The sequence below is a fragment of the Lactuca virosa genome, chromosome 5, assembly GCF_052849685.1.
Source record: "Lactuca virosa cultivar CGN04683 chromosome 5, Lactuca_virosa_CGN04683_v6, whole genome shotgun sequence".
NCBI lineage: Eukaryota > Viridiplantae > Streptophyta > Magnoliopsida > Asterales > Asteraceae > Lactuca > Lactuca virosa.
The window spans coordinates 29,251,306-29,271,375 of record NC_136430.1 but is presented as its reverse complement, the minus strand read 5'-3'; the positions used below and the strand labels follow the sequence as shown (position 1 = coordinate 29,271,375).

The window sequence follows — 20,070 nt, the reverse complement described above, 5'->3', positions numbered from 1 at the left end:
CTGATTGATAGGGGTAAACATGGTGGAATCACAAGGTATGAAGGGAAAACAGGAGAGACGAGAGAAAAAAATGAGTATCCTTAAAGCTCTGATACCATATAGATTTTAGTATTGAAAATGAACCTTTTGTATATACTGTGAATAATAGGTGTACATGTATTTATACAGAGAGAAACAGAGACTGCTTAATATATCTCCACACAATAAGGAAACAATATATATACGTGAATATATCAGCTAAAGACTAGGACTACAGGACTCATTCTCTTTGACTAAGTATATTGTTGGTTATTATTATATTATGTATGATGTATGTGGTATTTTGGGGAAGCTCACTAAGCTTTGTGCTTACAGTTATGTTTTGGTTTCAGATCCTTCCGGTACTAAAGGGAAGGGCCCGACATCCTCACCCTCACGATTTTCGAGTTTATAATTTCTTTTACTCTTATATTTTGTGGTAGTGTGTATTTGGATAGTTTTGAAACATGTGATGATTGGGATTGATGAACTTAAAAATGAAATTTTTACTTATGGATTTCATGACGTTACATTGTAAATCTTGGTTTATTTGATACAATGTTGGTAACACCCATGAAGTCGTTTTGAACTATTTGGTTAAAATTTGATACTTTGTTATAAATTTTTGTCAAACCTTGTTTTCTTGTTTAAACCATAGCTTTAAATTTATTTTGAAAAATATAAGGTGTTACAATTTACATCCATCTTCTTGTGTTTAATATGAAAGTGCATCCTGGGGAAAGTGTTTATAAAAATAATAATCGTATTTTAACAATGTTTAACTTTAACCACCAAACAAGTTATATATATATATATATATATATATATATATATATATATATATATATATATATATATATATATATATATATATATATATATATATATAGAGAGAGAGAGAGAGAGAGAGAGGAGGAGGAGGGTTCAATTGAGAAAAAAAAAGGTTGAGAATGGGGGAATCATTCTCAGTCACACATTTATTTTGCCGCAAAACACTTAGGCGTACCGTCGGAAATGGATAACGGATAAACATGTGTTTTCCAACCAAACATGTTTCTTTAAACTATGCTAATCATTACCTTAATATACACAAAAACATACTTTTTTTTGTTTTTTTTATTTTTAGAAAGCCATTATTATCGAAAAATTATTTTAAATATATCAAAATTCATAATTTTTATTCTCTATAAATAGACATTCATATTGATATAGTTTTAAGATTAAATAAAAAATTTATTTTTTTTAGAGTTTCAGCTCTCGTTATTCATAATTGAATAAAAATCTATCTGATTTTTATTAGAGTACATTCGTTATTCACTTATGAATAAAACGTATGCTTAACTTTTTTTTATAGTTTAAGTATCGTTCATATATGAATATGACACGTAATAAAATTTTCTTAATTAAAATATATTTTTTACATCATCTTTCATCATATATTATATTTATATATAAATAAAACGTGTATTAGTTGTCGTCGTATTTTATATTCATATATGAATAAAACATTTATCAAATTTTTATTACAGTTAATTTGTTATTCATATATGAATAAGCAGTATAAATGATACTTAAACTGTAAAAAAATTAATTATATATTTTTATTCATAAGTGAATAACGAATGTACTGTAGCAAAAATCTGATGCATTTTTATTCACTTATGAATAACGATAGCTGAAAATATAAAAAAATTATTTTTTTATTTTATCTTAAAAATATATCAATATGGATATTTATTTGTAGAGAATAAAAAATCATGAATTTTGGTATATTTAAAATCATTTTTCGATATAAATAGTTTCTTAAAAATTAAAAAAACGAAAAAAAACTATGTTTTTGTATATATTAAGGTAATGATTATCATAGTTTAAGGAAACATGTTTTTGTTAGAAACACATGTGTATTCATTATCCATTTCCGCTGGTACAACGAAGACTTTTGCGGCAAAAATAAATGAGTGGCTGAGAATGATTCCCCCATTCTCAACTTTTTTATTTTCTCAATTGAACTTACCTATATATATATATATATATATATATATATATATATATATATATATATATATATATAATACAATAAAATATAGAGAAATAATCAAACAAACCAAACAGTTGGATAATCATGGGACAACTTCATAAATATGTACGATATATAATTAAATCCAATTATTATGGTAAAAATATAAATCGTTGATGGACCGATTTATAGAATATTAACTTAGCTTGTGGGTTGAGTTCCCTGTTTGACTCAAGATCCTCAAGATCCCTTTCATCCCTCACATTAGGGTATATCTCCATCTATATATACATGTGATGAGAAGCAATCAAGACATACGAAATACACATGAAAATTCGTATAGGGTTTGCCGAGGGATTTTAGAGAGAGCTCTTGAGATCAATTGGAAAACCCAACTCTAGTTATTCAGATCCGAAGATCATATTGAGATCAGGTATGTACATTATTCTTTCATGTTTAAGTTTTCTTTTAATCAGATTCGAGATTAAATATCCAAAGTTTATGCTTCCGCCTTTATGTTTTGGTTATCAAAATAACCAACATGATGATGTGTAGTGGTTGGACTATAGTTTACTACTTTTTGACTTTTTACATAATTACTCCGTCTAGCCTATTTACTTATTGACTATGATCCACTAACATATTTAAATAGATTTTGAATATAGTGGTTGGAGTGAAATGAGTTAGACTGGAAGGAGTGGGAAGAAAGCTTCCCTCACTTTTGGTGGGCCATACCCCTCTTTCCCTCACTCTCCTTTCCCTCACCTAAAAGTCAAGGAATGGGTGGGAAGCCCTTCCCTCACTTTTTTTTTATTAAATAAAATTAATTTTTTTGTTATGAATTATAATTTTTAAATTAATACTAAACATAAAATTTAATTAAAAATAAAAAGCATTTCATTAATTAAAATAAAACTTACATTAAACCTAAAATATAAAAAAGTAGAAAATTAAAAAAAAACACACACACACAAACTAAAAATCAAACAAACCAACAACGACCTACGAAAAATATTTTTTCAGAATTTTTTCCCTCTTCTTCATCACGAGCTCGAGAGCCGGTCCCGAGAGATGATCGACGTTTTCCATCAAAAACTTCATGTCTTCCATTTCTTGTCTCTCCGCCCGCTCCTTTTTCCTTGTTTCTTCTTTTTCTTTGTCGAAAGCCAAACGTTCGGAGAAATTTAGGTTATATCGATCAAACGACGATGTTATCTTCCGCATTTCGTCAATGTCCACGCTGAAATCAGATGCACTCGAAGAAGTACCTTTTCCCTTTCTCTTCGCTTTGTCCCTACCCATTGGGCGTTCAACTTCTTCTAGCTCGAGTTCGTCGTCCTGATTTAAATCTAGACCGACCCGAGCATCGGAGGAGGTTGTGTAACCACTAGAGCCCATTTTCGTTCGCTTTGATTGTTGGACTCCAAAAATAAAATCTCGCTCGTATTTTTTCCACCTACGACTTCGGACCAATAATTTCCAACAATCGTGCCACTTGAATGGTTTTCCGACTTCCTCAAGGTAAAACTGCAACGCTTCTTGAAGTATTTCTTCGTCGCCTTGGCCGCTTTTTCGTTGGGTTTTTAGGTTGTTGTACAACCCGTTAATTTTTGAAACCCCCTTTGCTATTTCTCGAAACTTCGAATTAAGTTGATGTTTCGTACGGTAGTCGTCACATTTTCCTAGCTCCTCTCGAAATCGTTCTAAAATGCGAAACCGAAAATGTTCTCCCGGTTGTGCGTTTCCCTGAATCGAATCTTCAGAAATATCAACCCAAGCTTTGACCAAAACTAGCTCTTTGTAACATCCCAAAATTCAAGCCCGAAAATTTCATTTTTAAATTAATAATTTTTAAAACATTTTACCATAACACTATCAACAAAGCAACACATTACAAAATCATAATGTTGTGTCCCAAACCATGACATCAAAAATAAGGAAAATCAGAGTACAATCCCAGAAAGTCCGATGCGGAATCATGTGTGTGTGTGTGATGCGATGCTACGTCGCCGGCTCCTTCCCCTTAGACGAAGAGGTACCTGAAACCAAAACCGAAACCGTAAGCACAAAGCTTAGTGAGTTCCCCCATCATGCCACATACCATACAATATCATCGCTATCTTTCAATTGGTAATCATCGTCAGTATCTTTCAACCGGTAATCATCATCGGTATCTTTCAACCGGTAATCATCATCGGTATCTTTCAACCGGTAACTGTCATCGGTATCTTTCAACCGGTAACTGGGGACTATTCCACCCCCTACCACTAGCATACAACAACAAGATATAAACATACAGTCAGGCATATCCGGGTACTGACCTACCCTTCGGTCCTAAGGACCGCTGTCAGGGAAACTAATCCCTATTATACACGTAACATATCATACAGATAAAACTCCTGATCAAAGGACGTAACCAGACCAAGATAATTATCACAAAGACAATCATCTTCTAAATACCCCTCTTTGGTGGGCCGGCATTGTGGCCTTAGACCCACCCCTACTGGAAGGTAACTCACCTCGTACGAGTAGCTGCTGATAATCTGTGCGGGAAACCTCTGTCTGCTGCTGCTCCGGAAATCCTCCGGCTACAATCCCCACAAAACACTCAGTCAGAATCTGATATCTACTCTTAGGGTAAAATGACTATTTTACCCCCAACCAAGTCCAAGTCAAAGTCAACTTCCAGTTGACCCGACTCGCCGAGTTGGGCCATCAACTCGTCGAGTCCCTTCCCTTTACTCGTCCTTATCCACGACTCGAATCGTCGAGTTTGGCAACGACTCGACGAGTTCCCCTTCTTTACGAACATCAATGAACCTTCATCCGACTCGCCGAGTCGTATGAACAACTCGTCGAGTTCACCTTCAACTGATGAACAAGTCCTGACCTTGACTCGCCGAGTTGTATGAACATCTCGTCGAGTTCATCTTCAAACATAAGGAGATTGCCTTGGACTCGCCGAGTCTGTTCTAGCACTCGTTGAGTCCCATGAACTCCAGGTCTAAAACTAAGTCCAATGCGTTGGGTCACTCTTTCTGTCCTGCTACAACCCTTCTAACACCCAACTGAGTTCTTTGACCCTCAACAGATATGAGACTCAAAGCCTTGGACTAGTCGAGTTCCAAGAACGGACTCGCCGAGTCGATAACGTCCACACCCTAAATCATCGATTTCTGATGTACAACACTTGACCAAATGATAGATCCAAGCCCCTAAGCTCAATCTAGCACATAAAGTTACGAACTTTACGTGCATGCATGGGACTTTTGAGCCAAAAAGGCTCTAAAATGGCTCTTTTGTTGCATGGGGCCTTCCTTGGGTGCAAAAGCAACCCAAATATGCCTTGTGACTCTCCCCAAGTTCTAGATCCGAAGTCTTGACCCCCAACCATGTTTTCAAATCATGGTTGGTCACCTCATATGGCTTAAAAGCCCTAAATCCTCCCCAAAAAGGGATCTAACAAACAAGTAAGCAAGGTACAGACTTTATACCTTTCAAAGACTGCAAATGATGAACCAAACTCGAATCCTTCAGTTTCCTCTTGATCCTTCTATGCTCTTCCTTCTTCCTTGTGAACAAAGCCACCAAAATCACCACAAATGCCTTTAGATCTTCACACACTCGGCTAGGGTTTGCTATGGAGGGTCTTTGGGAGCAATAGGGGCGAGTGGTGGCTGAAAGAGATGATTAAATAGGGTGCAAACCCTCATATTAGGGTTTTGTCCAGTCAGAGCCTACTCGTCGAGTCTGGTCGCCGACTCGACGAGTCCATCATTTAAGTCCCGCGTCCAATCTCACTCCTACTCGACGAGTTGGGCCTTCAACTCGCCGAGTCCTAGGCCAGAAATGCAAAATACAACAAAATAAATTACATACCAGGAACCGAGTGCTACACTCTTCGTGTGGAACCCATGTTGTCGGCTTTTGTCTTCCCGGTTGTGCGACACCCTCGCGCACTTGTGTTTTCCCTTTACGTCTTTGTGGTGGTGGTGTTGGTTGAGTTTCGGGAACCATGTCTTCTTCTTCTGCGTCATCCGATTCATCGACAAGTTGGTGGTGGTGTTGGGTTTGGGTTTGAGTTTCAGTTTGAGTTTGGGGTTGAGGTTGATTTGGCGATTGTTGATCCGAAAACACAACAAAGTTTGAAAACATTTGCGACGGAACATTTGGAACTTGCATCGGATAATATTGGCCAAAATTTTGGTATTGGAATTGTAGTGGGGATTGAATGGGAGCATCGAGTTGGGGGCGGTAAACTCCTTGCGGGGATGAATCGATAGCAAAAATGTTGCGAGGAGGGATGTTTATACTCGAACCATGGCTTTTTTTTTTTCCTTCGATCGGAAGTTGAGATTTGCTTGTCGGGATTCATTTTTTTTTGTTGATATAAAGTAGAGAGAATAGAGGATAGTGTGATGTTTTTAAGTTATATGTATGTATTTATAGTAGTGGTAAAAGGATTAAAAAAAAACAAATAAAAACAAAACTAGTCGTTACAGCCAAAAAAAAAAAAATTTACATTTTTTACCGTTATTCAACGGTTGTTTTTCAACAAAAAATAAAATAAAAAAAAGGGTCGGCCAATCGCAGCAAGAGAGAGAGAGCGGGAGAGGCTTCCCTCTCCGTTTCCCGTACAACCCTTTCCCGCGCCGACGGTGCGGTGTTCCGCCGGGCGGGAAACTCCCCACTTTCGTTCCCGCGCCCGCTCCGTCCGGCCTTAATAAAAACTTACTTTGTATACTAGTGTAATAATAAATTGGTTGGGGAGGTGATTGTGTATTCATCGAGAGTTAGGTAAGTTTTTGTGATAATAAAGTGATAGGTATGGGATAAAATTGTTGGTGAAAGTTTGTTATTTCAATTAAAAATAATTTTAAATGAATGTTTGTGTATTATATATATATATATATATATATATATATATATATATATATATATATATATATATATATATTAAAGGACATGAGAAGTTTGAGCTCTTTTACAACCATTTCAATTAAAATTAAATGAATGTTGGTGTATTATATATATATATATATATATATATATATATATATATATATATATATATATATATATATATATATATATATATTAAAGGACATGGGAAGTTTCAGCTCCTTTACAATTTACCATTATATTTTTACTTTTTTATAATTTTGTCACTAAAGTTTCAACAAACTTTTTTTTTTATAATTTTGCCATTTTATTTTTACTTCTTTATATTTTTGCCACTAAATTTTCACTTTTATTTCTTTACAACCATTTTTTCTTTATTCTTTTATAATTTTACCACTTTATTTTTACCTTTTTATAATTTTACCACTAAAGTTTCAACAAACTTTTCCTTTTTATAATTTTGACACTTTATTTTACTTCTTTATATTTTTGCCACTAAACTTTTACTTTTAACCACTATATTTTTACCTTTTTTATAAATTTGCCACTAAAGTTTCAACAAACTTTTCATTTTTTATAATTTTGCCACTTTATTTTTTACTTTTTTATATTTTTGCCACTAAACTTTCACTTTTACTTCTTTACAACCATTTTTCTTAATTCATTTATAATTTTACCACTTTATTTTTATGTTTTTATAATTTTGTCACTAAAGTTTCAACAAACTTTTCATCTTTATAATTTTGACACTTTATTTTTTACTTTTTTATATTTTTGCCACTAAAATTTCACTTTTACTTATTTACAACCATTTTTCTTTATTCTTTATCATTTTCATCTACCGTATTCTTCTATCCTTTATTTTTTTTTTCTAAAAAGATTTAGTTGTGACTTTTCTCACATGTTTTTTATATTTTCTCAAAAGTGTTCCGTTTCTTTAATCCATTTAGAGTTTTGTCTCTCATTTTCAAGATTATTCTATTTTGATATTTTTTTTCTTCTATTATCAACCCGAACTTTTTAATATTCAGACTTTCGTCACATGTTTTCTAAAAAGTTGCTAAATTCAATCAATTTTCTTTAATTTTTGTAATTTTCGTCTATCATATTATTTTACCATTTTTTTCTAAAAAGAATGACCCGTGCAATTCATATAAAATATGATTGATTTTAGTAATGCACTTTGAAATCCAAAATGCAAATGCTCACAGTCTCGAATTCAGAATCAAAATTCAGAATCAAAATTTCATTTTTCCAATACATAAAAACATACATCTCGATTACAACTTTTTCATAATAGTTATTTTTGCTAATTTCTCCAAAAAGGCAAAAACTAATACATATTTCAAAATTTATTTGGGTGGATTTTATTTTATTTTATTTTTGATTGGCTAACATACATATACACATTTTATAAAATTTACTCATAAACTATATTTTTGTCTACCAAGTAACTTGAATCCCCAACCTATTAAAAAATGAAACATTTTTAAATACCTAATAGCGTTTTGGGAAATTCTTTTACTCTAATTGATTTCATCGTTTTCTTCTTATTGAAACTTTTACTAAAATTAGAAATTTTAGCTCGTCGAACGTGTCTACCTCGTTTCACTCGCCGCTACGATGAAAATTTTACTAATATTGAAAGTTTTAGCTTGTCGATAGGTGTCTGTTACATTTCATTCACTATTACGATGAAAATTTTACTAAAATTGGAAGTTTTAGCTCGTCGACATGTGTCTGCTACGTTTCATTCACTGCTACGATGCAAATTTTACTTAAATTTGAAGTTTTAGTTCGTCGACACGTGTTTGCTACGTTTCACTTACCGCCACAATGAAAATTTTATTAAAATTATAAGTTTTAGCTCGTCAATACATGTCTGCTACGTTTCACTCACCGCTACGATGAAAATTTTACTAAAATTGAAAGTTTTAGCTCGTCGACACGTGTCTGCTACGTTTCACTCACCGCTACGATGAAAATTTTATTAAAATTATAAGTTTTAGCTCGTCAATACATGTCTGCTACGTTTCACTCACTGCTACGATGGAAATTTTACTAAAATTGAAAGTTTTAGCTCGTCGACACGTGTTTGCTACGTTTCACTCACCGCTACGATGTAAATTTTACTAAAAAATTGAAAGTTTTAGCTCGTCGACACGTGTCTGCTACGTTTCACTCACCGCTACGATTAATATTTTACTTAAATTCGAAGTTTTAGCTCGTCGACACGTGTCTGTTACGTTTCACTCACCGCTACGATGAAAAATTTATTAAAATTAGATGTTTTAGCTCGTCGATACGTGTCTGCTACGTTTCACTCACCGCTACGAGGAAAAATTTACTAAAATTGGAAGATTTAGCTCGCCGGCACGTGTCTTTTATATTTCATTCACTACTCAGATGAATATTTTACTTAAATTTGAAGTTTTCGCTCATCAACACATGTCTGCCACGTTTCAATCGCCGCTACGAGAAGTGATAGTATTTAGTCAAATTTTATGGTATGCTTTTTATAAGAAAGAAATAACAATATTCATAAAAGATAATATATACTAATTTATAGATTATAGATAAGAATGAACAGTGTGCTAGTTTTTTATGGATGATAATGATTAATTTTTCAATCAAGTTTTATTTTAGAATAATTCTGAAACGAATTTTCAAACGATTAAATTATAGGTCTAAAACAAATACAAGATTTTATATTACTGAAAAGTAAATGTAATTTTCATTGTTAGATTATAGTTCTATAGCATAGCATTTGAACATTGTTTAAGAAAAATACATTCTCTAAATTATAAGTCGGCTCAGCTGTAATTAGGTTCGTATTTCCACTTTCTAATGCCTTGTTTTCACTTTTCATGATATCATATTTTCTGTTCTTATGTTATACTTTTTATAAAATAAACATAACAATATTTATAAAAAAACAATATGCGTTATTTTATAGACAATAGTAATAAAGAATGTGCTAGTTCTGTATGGATGATAAAAATGTATTTTTAATCAAAAAAAAAATTTGTAGGACAATACATTTTATTAGATTATAGATCTATCGCATTGCCTTTAAAGATTAATTAAAAAAATATACATTCCTTAATAGGTAATCGACCGTTATTATGTGTATAAACCCTGTGAATTATATATGTCATATATGTTAATGTATATACCAAATATCAATAAAAAGATTTGCTATGGAGTGGTACAACATTTTAAAACACGTATTGTTATACAGCATAGGAAGAAAAATTGTTGTGTAACTGTACTAGCAACTTTCAACGACTTGGACATGGTGCATCAACAGTTGTACATTAGTTCCTTGATTTAACTTCATCGCAAGTCATGGAAATCCAAATTTAAGAAGTGATGACTCATGACATGACAATTGACATAACAAGTGGCGGGATTTTAGCATACAAACGTTTCTACGTTCGAGCGGCGATCCGATAGGTACTCTCTCTCTCCTCCGTCACGAGAAACCAGAGAACATCCTCGCTCTCGCCGTCGTCATCACCATCATCATCATCAATGCCTCTGTAAACTTTCCTTTATTGCACCTCGGAAAATCTCAAGATTGATTTTGTTAAATATTGCATCGGTTAATATGTATAATCAATGTTGATTCTGTAATTTCGGTGCTTGTACGTAGAATTGATCTTCAAGGGCTCGTTCTTATGTAAGTTCCTAAAATTTACATTGCTTTTGTTTTTGTTTAATTATCACACATACGGAGTGTAGAATTAAGATTCGTTGTATGAGGTGCATTTTTAATAAGATATATCCAGTTTTTGTTTGATCAGGAATTGATTGATTGAAATGGACAAGAAGAAATTCCCGATCGGAGCGGAGCACTATGTGCTGTATGAGGAGATTGGGCAAGGTGGTAACGCCTATGTTTACAGGGCCAAGTGTCTCGACAACAATGAGGTTGTGGCTATAAAAGTTCTCGATTTTGAACAAGGAAACTGCGATTTGGTAAATTCAGATTTTGTTTTTCCATATTTTGTTATTCACGATACTTTAAAAAATCTATCTTATAGTGATTAATTAGCTGATATAGTAACAACATCTCCAAGATTCAATTCCCATAGATTCATCTAAAAGGAACTTACAAAATTTTTGATCTGTTGTTTCCAGAACAACGTGTCACGGGAGTCTCAGATAATGATGCTGGTTGATCATCCAAATGTTCTTAAATCACACTGCTCCTTTGTAAATGACCATAACTTATGGGTTGTTATGCCTTTTATGGCTGGTGGTTCTTGTCTTCATATGTTGAAGGCTTTTCATCCTGAGGGTTTTGAGGAAGTTGTTATTGCAACTATACTGCGTGAGACATTAAAGGCATTGGAGTATCTTCATCATCATGGCCACATTCATCGAGATGTCAAAGTAAGTCAGTTTTCATCATTCCCATTATAATTATATATTTATATTCCAAACTGAATATTTTGCTTTTATTTTTTTTTGGGGTTTTTGCATAGGCTGGGAACATTCTTATCAGTGACCAAGGTGCAATCAAGCTGGGTGATTTTGGTGTTTCAGCTTGCTTATTTGATTCAGGTGACAGACAACGTGTTAGGAATACTTTTGTTGGGACACCATGCTGGTAAATTCTCATATTTATATACTCTTGTTCTTTATCAACATTTCTTTAATTAATTTTCTATTCATCAAGGGTTATTTTAAATATGATGATTATTTTCTTACTCAGACAATTTACCTTTTTTGTTAGGATGGCCCCTGAGGTTATGGAGCAATTACATGGATATGACTTCAAGTCAGTAATTTTTCTTTACCACATCAAAACTTGTCCACTTATTATTATTATTCAAACACAAAATTGTTTTTACTTTTTATACCTAAAGGGCATGCTGGTAATTTTCCTGTATGCAGGGCTGATATATGGTCTTTTGGTATAACAGCTCTGGAGCTTGCTCATGGGCATGCTCCTTTCTCTAAATATCCCCCAATGAAGGTGCCTTTCACTTTTCACCCATAAATGTTGCTTAATGTTGATGATCAGTTAGTTTAAAATACTTTATTTATATTTGGTAGGTTTTGCTAATGACCTTGCAAAATGCACCCCCTGGTTTTGATTATGAGAGGGACAATAAGTTTTCTAAGGTAACATCTTCTGTTTTTTTTTTTTTTTTTTTTTTTTTTTATAATACTGTAAATATGTGATCTGACACTTTGTTTGTTTATAGTCTTTTAAGCAGATGACTGCAAGTTGTCTAGTCAAAGATCCTTCAAAGCGTCCTTCTGCCAAGAAGCTTTTGAAGCATTATTTTTTCAAACAAGCGAGATCAAATGATTTTATAGTACGTAAGCTTCTAGAAGGCCTCCCAACAATTGGTGATCGTCTTCAAGCACTAAAGGTTGGTCTATTATAAGAATTTCTTTTAATTGTAATGTTATTGTTTTTTTATTTGTGCTAAGAAACTAATTTTGTAATAACAGCAAAAGGAGGAAGATATGCTTGCTCAAAAGGAAATTCCAGATGGGCAGAAAGAAGAAATGTCACAGGTAGGGGTTATTGAAATGTCATTAATGAAGCATAATTTTGTACTTATGTTTTAAATAACTTCCTTCCAGAACGAATACAAAAGAGGGATCAGTGGATGGAACTTTGACCTTGAAGATGTCAAGGCACAAGCTTCCTTGGTATGTTGCATACAATTTTTACTTAATGGGCTTAATGTCTAGACAAGCTATACATGGTTATTTCTTTTTGAGTTAAGCCGAAAAAACTAGGTTAATCATGTATTAAGTGACAATAATTTTCATGTAATAAAAGCTCCAAGATGAGGACTCTGTAGCTGAGAAATATCAGTTGGGAAGCATGAATTCCTTCCCCGGGACTGGTCTTAATGAAAGAAAGCTTCAGCATCAATTGTCATCCTTGAGTGAAGCTTCAGAAAGTGCAGAAATTGTAAGTAAAGTTTTGGATGACTATTCATCTGTTTTACGTTTTTTGACTTTAGATAATGAGTTTAATAATATAATTAAAATCATTGTAGGATCCATCTGCTCTGGCTCCTTTATCCATGTACGTTTATGTTTAGTTTTAAATTGCATATAGTCGGAGAGTCGATATTATCATTATTGGATTTACATTTTGTTTTATGTGTCAGTAGAAAATGCGAGAAATCTGAAGATGAGTTAAGCGTTGGTTCTAACAGCGGACAAATGGTTTCAGCAAATTCTTCTCCTCGTGCAGATAATTCCAGTGAGTTCGATCGCATTCCTTCTCATTCTCACCAGAGGGCAGCTTCATGGGATAGGTATCAACTCGCTTAAATTATCCTTTGTCTTTTGGGCTTAGTTTCAAATATCCGCATATAAAATACAATTTACAAGAATGGGATTTATAGTTTTATACAAACAAAAAAAAAAAAACGCATAAATTATGCCCAAAAGTACTTTTTATCTTTTGGGCTAGCTCCAAAAAAATTCGCCCACCGTGGGGCTCGAACCCACGACCACAAGGTTAAGAGCCTTGCGCTCTACCAACTGAGCTAGACGGGCTGTTGATATTTTTATTGTAAATATGTTTTTATACTGTATTTTAATGTTTATGTTTCAAACTTATATACTAACATGTTATATTTTTTATTATTTATGTTTCAAACTCATTTAAATTTTGGATAAATATTATGATGACTGATTAGATGCACATACTATTGTTGGTTATAAATTTTTGATAATAATAATCTACAAAGCTACCGTGATAAAAAAAAATGTAGATCAAATTTGTGAAAATGATAATAAATATAAGAGTTGTTTTTTAAGTTCTATATGAAAATGAATATGCCTAGAATTATTCTTTTTTTATGATAAAAATGGTGCAATGGGTTGAACAGGAACTACTTTTTGCCCCAAATATTACTCAATTTTGATTATTTTGGTGCAAGAAATGTTGTAATGGTTTGATAGTTCATTGAATCGTAATTAATGTTGGAAAGTGCAATGTTTATATGAAATTGCTTCAAATCGATAAATTTTTTATTCATTTTGTTGTTAGTCTAAGGTTTTTCCATACAAATATGACATTAATGTATAATAAGCTTAACCTTATTGGCCTTGAATACACATAGATTACTAACTTATTTTTTGATGTTTTGCTAGAAAATAGCATATGATATGCAGCAATGTTAAGATACCTTTTTCTCTTTCTGTGAAGTCACTAGTTTAAGCTGTTTCACAAGTGACACGTGTTTATTTGATTATATGAAATTACAGTGAGAAGCTGCAAAGTCAATTCCCTAGAGTCCCTAGTTGCAATGGAGCAGCAAGTGGTGATGAACATGATGACAAAGCAAAAGGTCATCGTGTCCAACAAAGAGGCCGTTTTAAGGTTACTTCCGAGAGTATCGACTTTGACAAGGTATTTAGCTCACCTTTTTTTTTTTTTTTTTTTTGAATTTGATAAATATTTTTGAGGTTTCAATTTACATCCAGATTAAAAGTAACAGTCATTATTTTTTTTGTAGACAGCAGCAGCCCCACCCCCCATAATGCAGAAGAGTCATAGCATGCAGGTTTGGATTTATTAAAAATATTGATACCACATTTATTAGCAACTTTTAGGAATAATAATATAATGTTGTTTGTAGATAATACCCCAAAATCCCATTGGTCTCCAGAACAATCTTCCTATGCCTGCGCTGCAGTTTATTTTGCAGACAACTACTCTTCAAAGGGTATGTAACGTCCTTCACTTTTCAATTTACTTAAAAGTAAAAAAGTGTTTACACATTTTATTACTCTTATAGGATTGCATATTGAGTCTAATGAAGGCAAACTCCGCTGGCGATTCTAACTTTAATATAGATGGAGGATGCCCATCTGCAAACTTTCCCATACTAGATAAACCCATGGTACGCATTCTTTTGCTTTATAACTTATAAGTCTCCATTTCGAAAATAATTTTATTTTCCTATTTTCAGCTCGATGCAAGCAGCAATAGGGAAAAGGATTTACTTAATGAAATAACTTATTTACAATGGAGGCTCGCATGTGCACAAGAGGAGCTCCAGAAATGCCGAATTGAGAATCCCCAGGTTAGTTTGCAACTTCACCATACCTGTTTTTTTTTTAATTATAAATTCTAGTCCCTTTATGCTCCCTCTTTCAGTAAGAAGGTGAAAATCAATTGGGACCAGTTAGTGTCAGTTGGCTGTTTTTCTTTTAATTAACTTTATCCTTTTGAGTTACCAACTTGTGACATGTCATTTCAGGTATGAATTTTATTATACCTTAAAGTCAAAACCGGAAGATGTTCGCCCAAAGATCGTTCGCGGAATAAAAATGTCAAAGTTTAGGTGCATATATATATCTTTAGTATTATGTTGTTGAGGGTTTGAAAGATAATGTTCTCCCATCCCCCTTTTAAAATTTTATTCCTAATTTATCACTGATAAAACTTCATTTCACTTTGTTCAACCAATTTGTGCATAAATTAAGTCACACTATTTGCTCTACATTGATTAAAAAAAAAAAAAAAAAAAAAAACCATTTATTAATCATTATACACATACCGAGTGTTCTGATAAACACTATTACGGGGATTCAATCGTTGAATTCTGATAGAAATCAAGAACCCAGTTCAAGAAATCTTGTTGCCATAGGATGCTTAGCTTCTGAGAGTTTGTCTGAATTCAAGACTTCAACAATTTCACCACCTACAAGCACACAAACCACGTCTGCAATCCTTTGAATTTGTTTAATGCTGTGGGAAACCATAACAATCGTCATCCCTTTACTACTCTTCAACTTCATCATCAAATCTTCTATGTTCTGTGTCGATATTGGATCCAAAGCACTTGTTGGCTCATCTAATAACAGAACCTAAGTAAGGAAGAGCCAACAAGAAGGGGTACTTAGGTAATTTCACATGAGTTACTTTTCATTACCATAATTTAAGCAAAACGAACCAAATTACCTCTGGCTCATTGGCTAATGTTCTAGCAAGTGCAACTCTTTGAGCTTGACCAACAGATAGTTCGTTGCCATGTCTGTTGAAGAAAGAGGAGTCAAGATCAGCAAAAGTCAGCAACTTGTACACTTCTTGATCGCTTAGTTTCTTTCCTTTCAGCTGTGGCCCATATCTTATGTTGTCTGCAACTGTCCCTGTTCAGAATCTAAATGTTACTCGAGCATCTCATTTTTAAAAGTACTTACGTTTTGAAAGCTATTACTACAAGTGGAAGAATCACAAGTAAAATAAGATATTTGGTTGATTAAAACCACATAAATGTAGGTAATTATACATTTATCTCAATAACCAGCATTCTTGCAACTTCTTAATAGTGCGTTTCAAAAGTGATTATAATAATTTGGGGGTGTATTTGGGAATGCTTCTCTTATTTATAGTTAAAGCAGCCAAAAGTAATTATTTAATATGACCCTTGGATAAAACAAAATTAGAATCTGATCATTTAATTTTACCTTCGAACAAAACTGGAAGCTGAAACAGCATACCGACTTTTCGCCGCAGCTGAAGAACATCAAGGCCGGTGATATCTTTTCCGTCAAGGAACACCGTGCCGGAAGCTGGTTCCCATAGACGGTTGAGTGCTCTTAATAGCGTAGACTTACCGCTACCACTCGGGCCTATGATTCCGATGATTTTGCCTCTAGGTATGTCCAGACTTACGTTCTGAAGGATGGAAACTCCTTTAACTGAAAATCTCCACAAATTCTTCACTTCAATTTTGGCTTCTGATCCATTAAATCCACCATGCTCGTCTTCGTTCACTAACAGTAAATGTTCCGGCTGATCAACTGTTTGTTAAAATGCCAAAACCAAAATTAGGATCAACAAACCGATTACCAAAAATCTTGAACGGGGTTCAATATCAATAGAATTACTCGTGAAGTTTCAAATTACAATGCATATTTGCCTTAAAATTGGTCTTACCTTCGAAAACCTCCATCGAAACCGATGCTTAGCGGAATAGTGCGATCTCACACACTGATTATGTAGATGAGCAAAAGGCCTCCTCAGTGGTAGGAAGTCATGGCCGGATATCACCTGTCCGGTTGTTTCATTTTTTGTTTGAGTGGAGGTGTCAGTGTCACTTCACATGGAGGAGGATCTAGATGGTAATCGCACGATCTATTCGTGCGAAAACACCTCTAAAGTCCAGTTACAGCCTCCACCTACAGCTTATAGACGTGTAATAGCTGCATTGGAGGTCCGCAAAATTGAAATAAATATATAAATTTTTATTTAACACTTTTTAATGATATTTTTTTTTACATTTTATACCATTTGCAATTTTAGACAAAAATACAAAAATGGTCCCTGTGGTTTGTCATTTTTTGTGGATATGGTCCAAACTTTTTGAAAATTGGATTTTTGGTCCTTATTGAGAGGTTTGTGTGTGGAACAGGTCCCTAGAGTTAACCACCGTTTGTTCTTGGTTAAACCCCTCACGTGCATTGCACACGAGGGCATAATTGTCTTCTAAACACCAACACTTGCAACTAGCTTCAAAAGGGAGCAAGAGAGAGAGAGAGAGAGAGAGAGAGAGGTAGAAGAAGAAGAAGAAGAAGAAGAAGAAGAAGAAGAATGAGAATGTAAGCATAAAGTTTAGAGAAAGTTGACTTTTAGTCAAATATTCACCAAAAGGACAAAATAACCAATTATGATAAAGAGATGACAATATGAAGCTGTGACTTCGTGAAAATGACCAACAAAATAAATAATCCTAAATATTGTACACAAAGTAGTGTATAATGGTAAAATGATCATATCCATAAAGATTGGTTCAATTTGTAACTTTTATGAAAATTTTGTTCTAGAAATACTTGTGAAACTAAAATAAAAATAAAAAGGGGTTTTTAATCTTTTGGTTGTTTAAAGAACTTAAAATTAAACTAAGATTTAGAAAACACAATTCAACAAAAGAAAAGGTTTGATGTAAAATCAATGAGAGAAATATGGTGTAACATCCTGATGTTGAGGTAATTCCAAATTTTAACCCTAAGTATGAATATAATTGCATTTTAGCCATTTTGTATGAGAATGTTGTAAAATGGCCCATAGTGGCATTTTTGTAAATTATGGGGCGTGGGTACGTACACTGGGTGTACATATTGTACGTTGGGCGTACGTGGTGAGATCCAAAACCCTAATTTTTAGGGTTTGGACCCTATTTAAGCATCCTTATGGCCTCTAAGTCTCTTCTCTCATCAGCCTCCATCGCCTCATTCGACCTTAGCAAACCATAGTCTATTGTTTGAGCATTCTTGACATTTGGTGTGCAATTTGGTGACCTTGAAGGAGAAGGAAGGAAGTAGAATCACTTTGGAAGCTTGAAGAAGTTTTGGATCTGGAATCCTCATCTACCTAGCAACCTCCAAGAGGTATAAAGTTCTGAACTTGGCTTGCATTTCTTTAGATCTTGTTAGTTTTTGATTCATGAAGCATTTTGGTCCCAAGTCTTGACCTTTATGAGCATGGCATGCTCCAGCCCATATAAGTTGTCCTTTCAGACGTTTTGAGAGGTCTAGAATCATAAAGATATGATCTTTGCTCTTAGTTCTTCCCCATGCATGTGTTAGGATGTCCTAATGGATTAAGAAGTTAGGGTTTGTTGGTATTAAGCACTTCTAGTCATGCAAAGTCATAAAGTTGGAAACTTTATGACTCATAATGATTTTTTGGACTTAAATCTAGATTTGGACGTAAGGAATTGATGTATTAAACTCTTAATAAGAAGTTGAGGTGACCAGGTGTGTACGCTGGGCGTACCAAATGGTACGTTGCACGTACGCGGTTAAATCCCTGACTCTGTGGTCAAGAGAAGTACGCCCCGCATACAGTTGAGTACGCCCAACGTACTCGGCTGGTTTGTTGACATTAACCTTTTGACCAAGGTTGACCTAAGAGTATTTTGGGTATTTTAGATCTTTTGGGATAATTAACTAAGCTTAGGTCATCGGTTTCGTTTAGGTGATCGGTAGAGTTGGTGTTTGGAGTTGTACTCGGTGCTGTGTACTTTTCTGCTACTAATAGGACTGAGAGGTGAGTTTTTCTCACTGTACTCGTGGGTCAATGACACTAATGCCGACCCATTAGATTATGTATCCTGGTTATAGGATAGTGTTATGCTAGTATATGACTGATTAGTAGATCCGTATGATTATCTATATTTGTTGGTTTTGTGTTTATGTTTATCTGTTACATATGTCGACATATTGTGGTTGGGTTGAGGCGGTCTGGATAGGCTGTAGGCCCTGCGAGGCGGTCCAGTCATGCTGAAGTCTCGTAGAGCGGTCCAGATAGGTTGTAGGCCCTGAGAGGCAGTCTACTCAGGCTGAAGGCTCATATTTGCATGTTATTGTTTGTTGTGTTGTGTGAGGGTACTTTGGGGGAACTCACTAAGCTTTGGCTTACAATTTCAGTTTATTGTTTCAGGTACTTTAGAGGATTGTGGGAAAGCGAATGCATGATCGTGCACATCTTCCTGTTTTTATGACACTGGATCTTGGGATACTCTGATTTTGAATAATACTTTTGAAATAATGGGTTTGTAAACACTTTAAGGATGAAATGGGTTGTTTTTGAAAATTTTAAATTTATATGATTTTTGGGATGTTACATATGGTTGACATAAGGTTTCATCACTTGAACATAAAATAAATACAACATTAGATTTAACATCCCAAAAATTCAACAAATTAAAACTTTTCAAAACAACCCTTTTGTCTAATAGAAGTGGTACAAAACCATTGTTTCAAAACATTATTTAAAATCAGAGTCTTCCAAGATCCAATTAGTTGTAAAACCAAGGATGTGTACGGTCACGCCTTCGCCTTGCCACGGTCCACTGAAGTACCTGAAACCATAAACCAAAACTGTAAACACATAGCTTAGTGAGTTCCCCCAAAATACCAACACAAAAAAATAACACAAATACAATAACAGCATATTATGGGTCCAATCAACCATCGGGTTGGAATACCCCAGGCCCTCAACCATCGGGTTGGAATGCCACCATACTATGGGTCCAATCAACCATTGGGTTGGAATACCCCAAGCCCTCAACCATCGGGTTGCAATGTCAACATACTATGGATCCAATCAACCATCGGGTTGGAATACCCCATGCCCT

The 20,070-nt window shown here is 34.1% G+C and overlaps 2 protein-coding genes and 1 non-coding gene across 5 annotated transcripts; 1 reads left to right on the top strand and 2 right to left on the bottom strand.

Annotated features, from left to right (window-relative positions):
• The first annotated feature begins 10,338 nt into the window (after positions 1–10,338).
• Positions 10,339–15,391, top strand: LOC145115406 (serine/threonine-protein kinase BLUS1-like). 3 transcript variants are annotated; one of them, XM_079051699.1, is made up of 19 exons: positions 10,339–10,619; positions 10,744–10,918; positions 11,081–11,335; positions 11,428–11,552; positions 11,679–11,723; positions 11,840–11,921; positions 12,002–12,070; positions 12,154–12,324; positions 12,407–12,472; positions 12,542–12,610; positions 12,744–12,878; positions 12,967–12,995; positions 13,081–13,230; positions 14,189–14,333; positions 14,440–14,487; positions 14,563–14,649; positions 14,722–14,826; positions 14,896–15,009; positions 15,187–15,391. In XM_079051699.1, exons 2-19 carry the CDS (start codon positions 10,760–10,762, stop codon positions 15,190–15,192), a joined length of 1,860 nt encoding a protein of 619 aa, XP_078907825.1. In that variant the 5' UTR covers positions 10,339–10,619; positions 10,744–10,759; the 3' UTR covers positions 15,193–15,391. The 3 variants fall into 3 exon arrangements, with proteins under 3 accessions (XP_078907825.1, XP_078907824.1, XP_078907826.1); XM_079051698.1 differs by having other exon boundaries at positions 10,729–10,918; XM_079051700.1 differs by having other exon boundaries at positions 10,340–10,619; positions 10,729–10,918; positions 13,084–13,230.
• On the bottom strand, positions 13,402–13,474 carry TRNAK-CUU (transfer RNA lysine (anticodon CUU)). Its single transcript has one exon. It is a non-coding gene; the product is annotated as a tRNA-Lys (tRNA).
• Positions 15,356–17,112, bottom strand: LOC145115407 (ABC transporter I family member 17-like). Its single transcript, XM_079051701.1, has 4 exons — positions 16,869–17,112; positions 16,397–16,732; positions 15,891–16,078; positions 15,356–15,796 (listed from the first exon to the last, which is right to left on the bottom strand). The coding sequence occupies exons 1-4, from the start codon at positions 16,882–16,884 to the stop codon at positions 15,542–15,544; spliced, it is 795 nt and encodes a 264-aa protein (XP_078907827.1). The 5' UTR covers positions 16,885–17,112; the 3' UTR covers positions 15,356–15,541.
• Between the last annotated feature and the right edge of the window lie 2,958 nt (positions 17,113–20,070).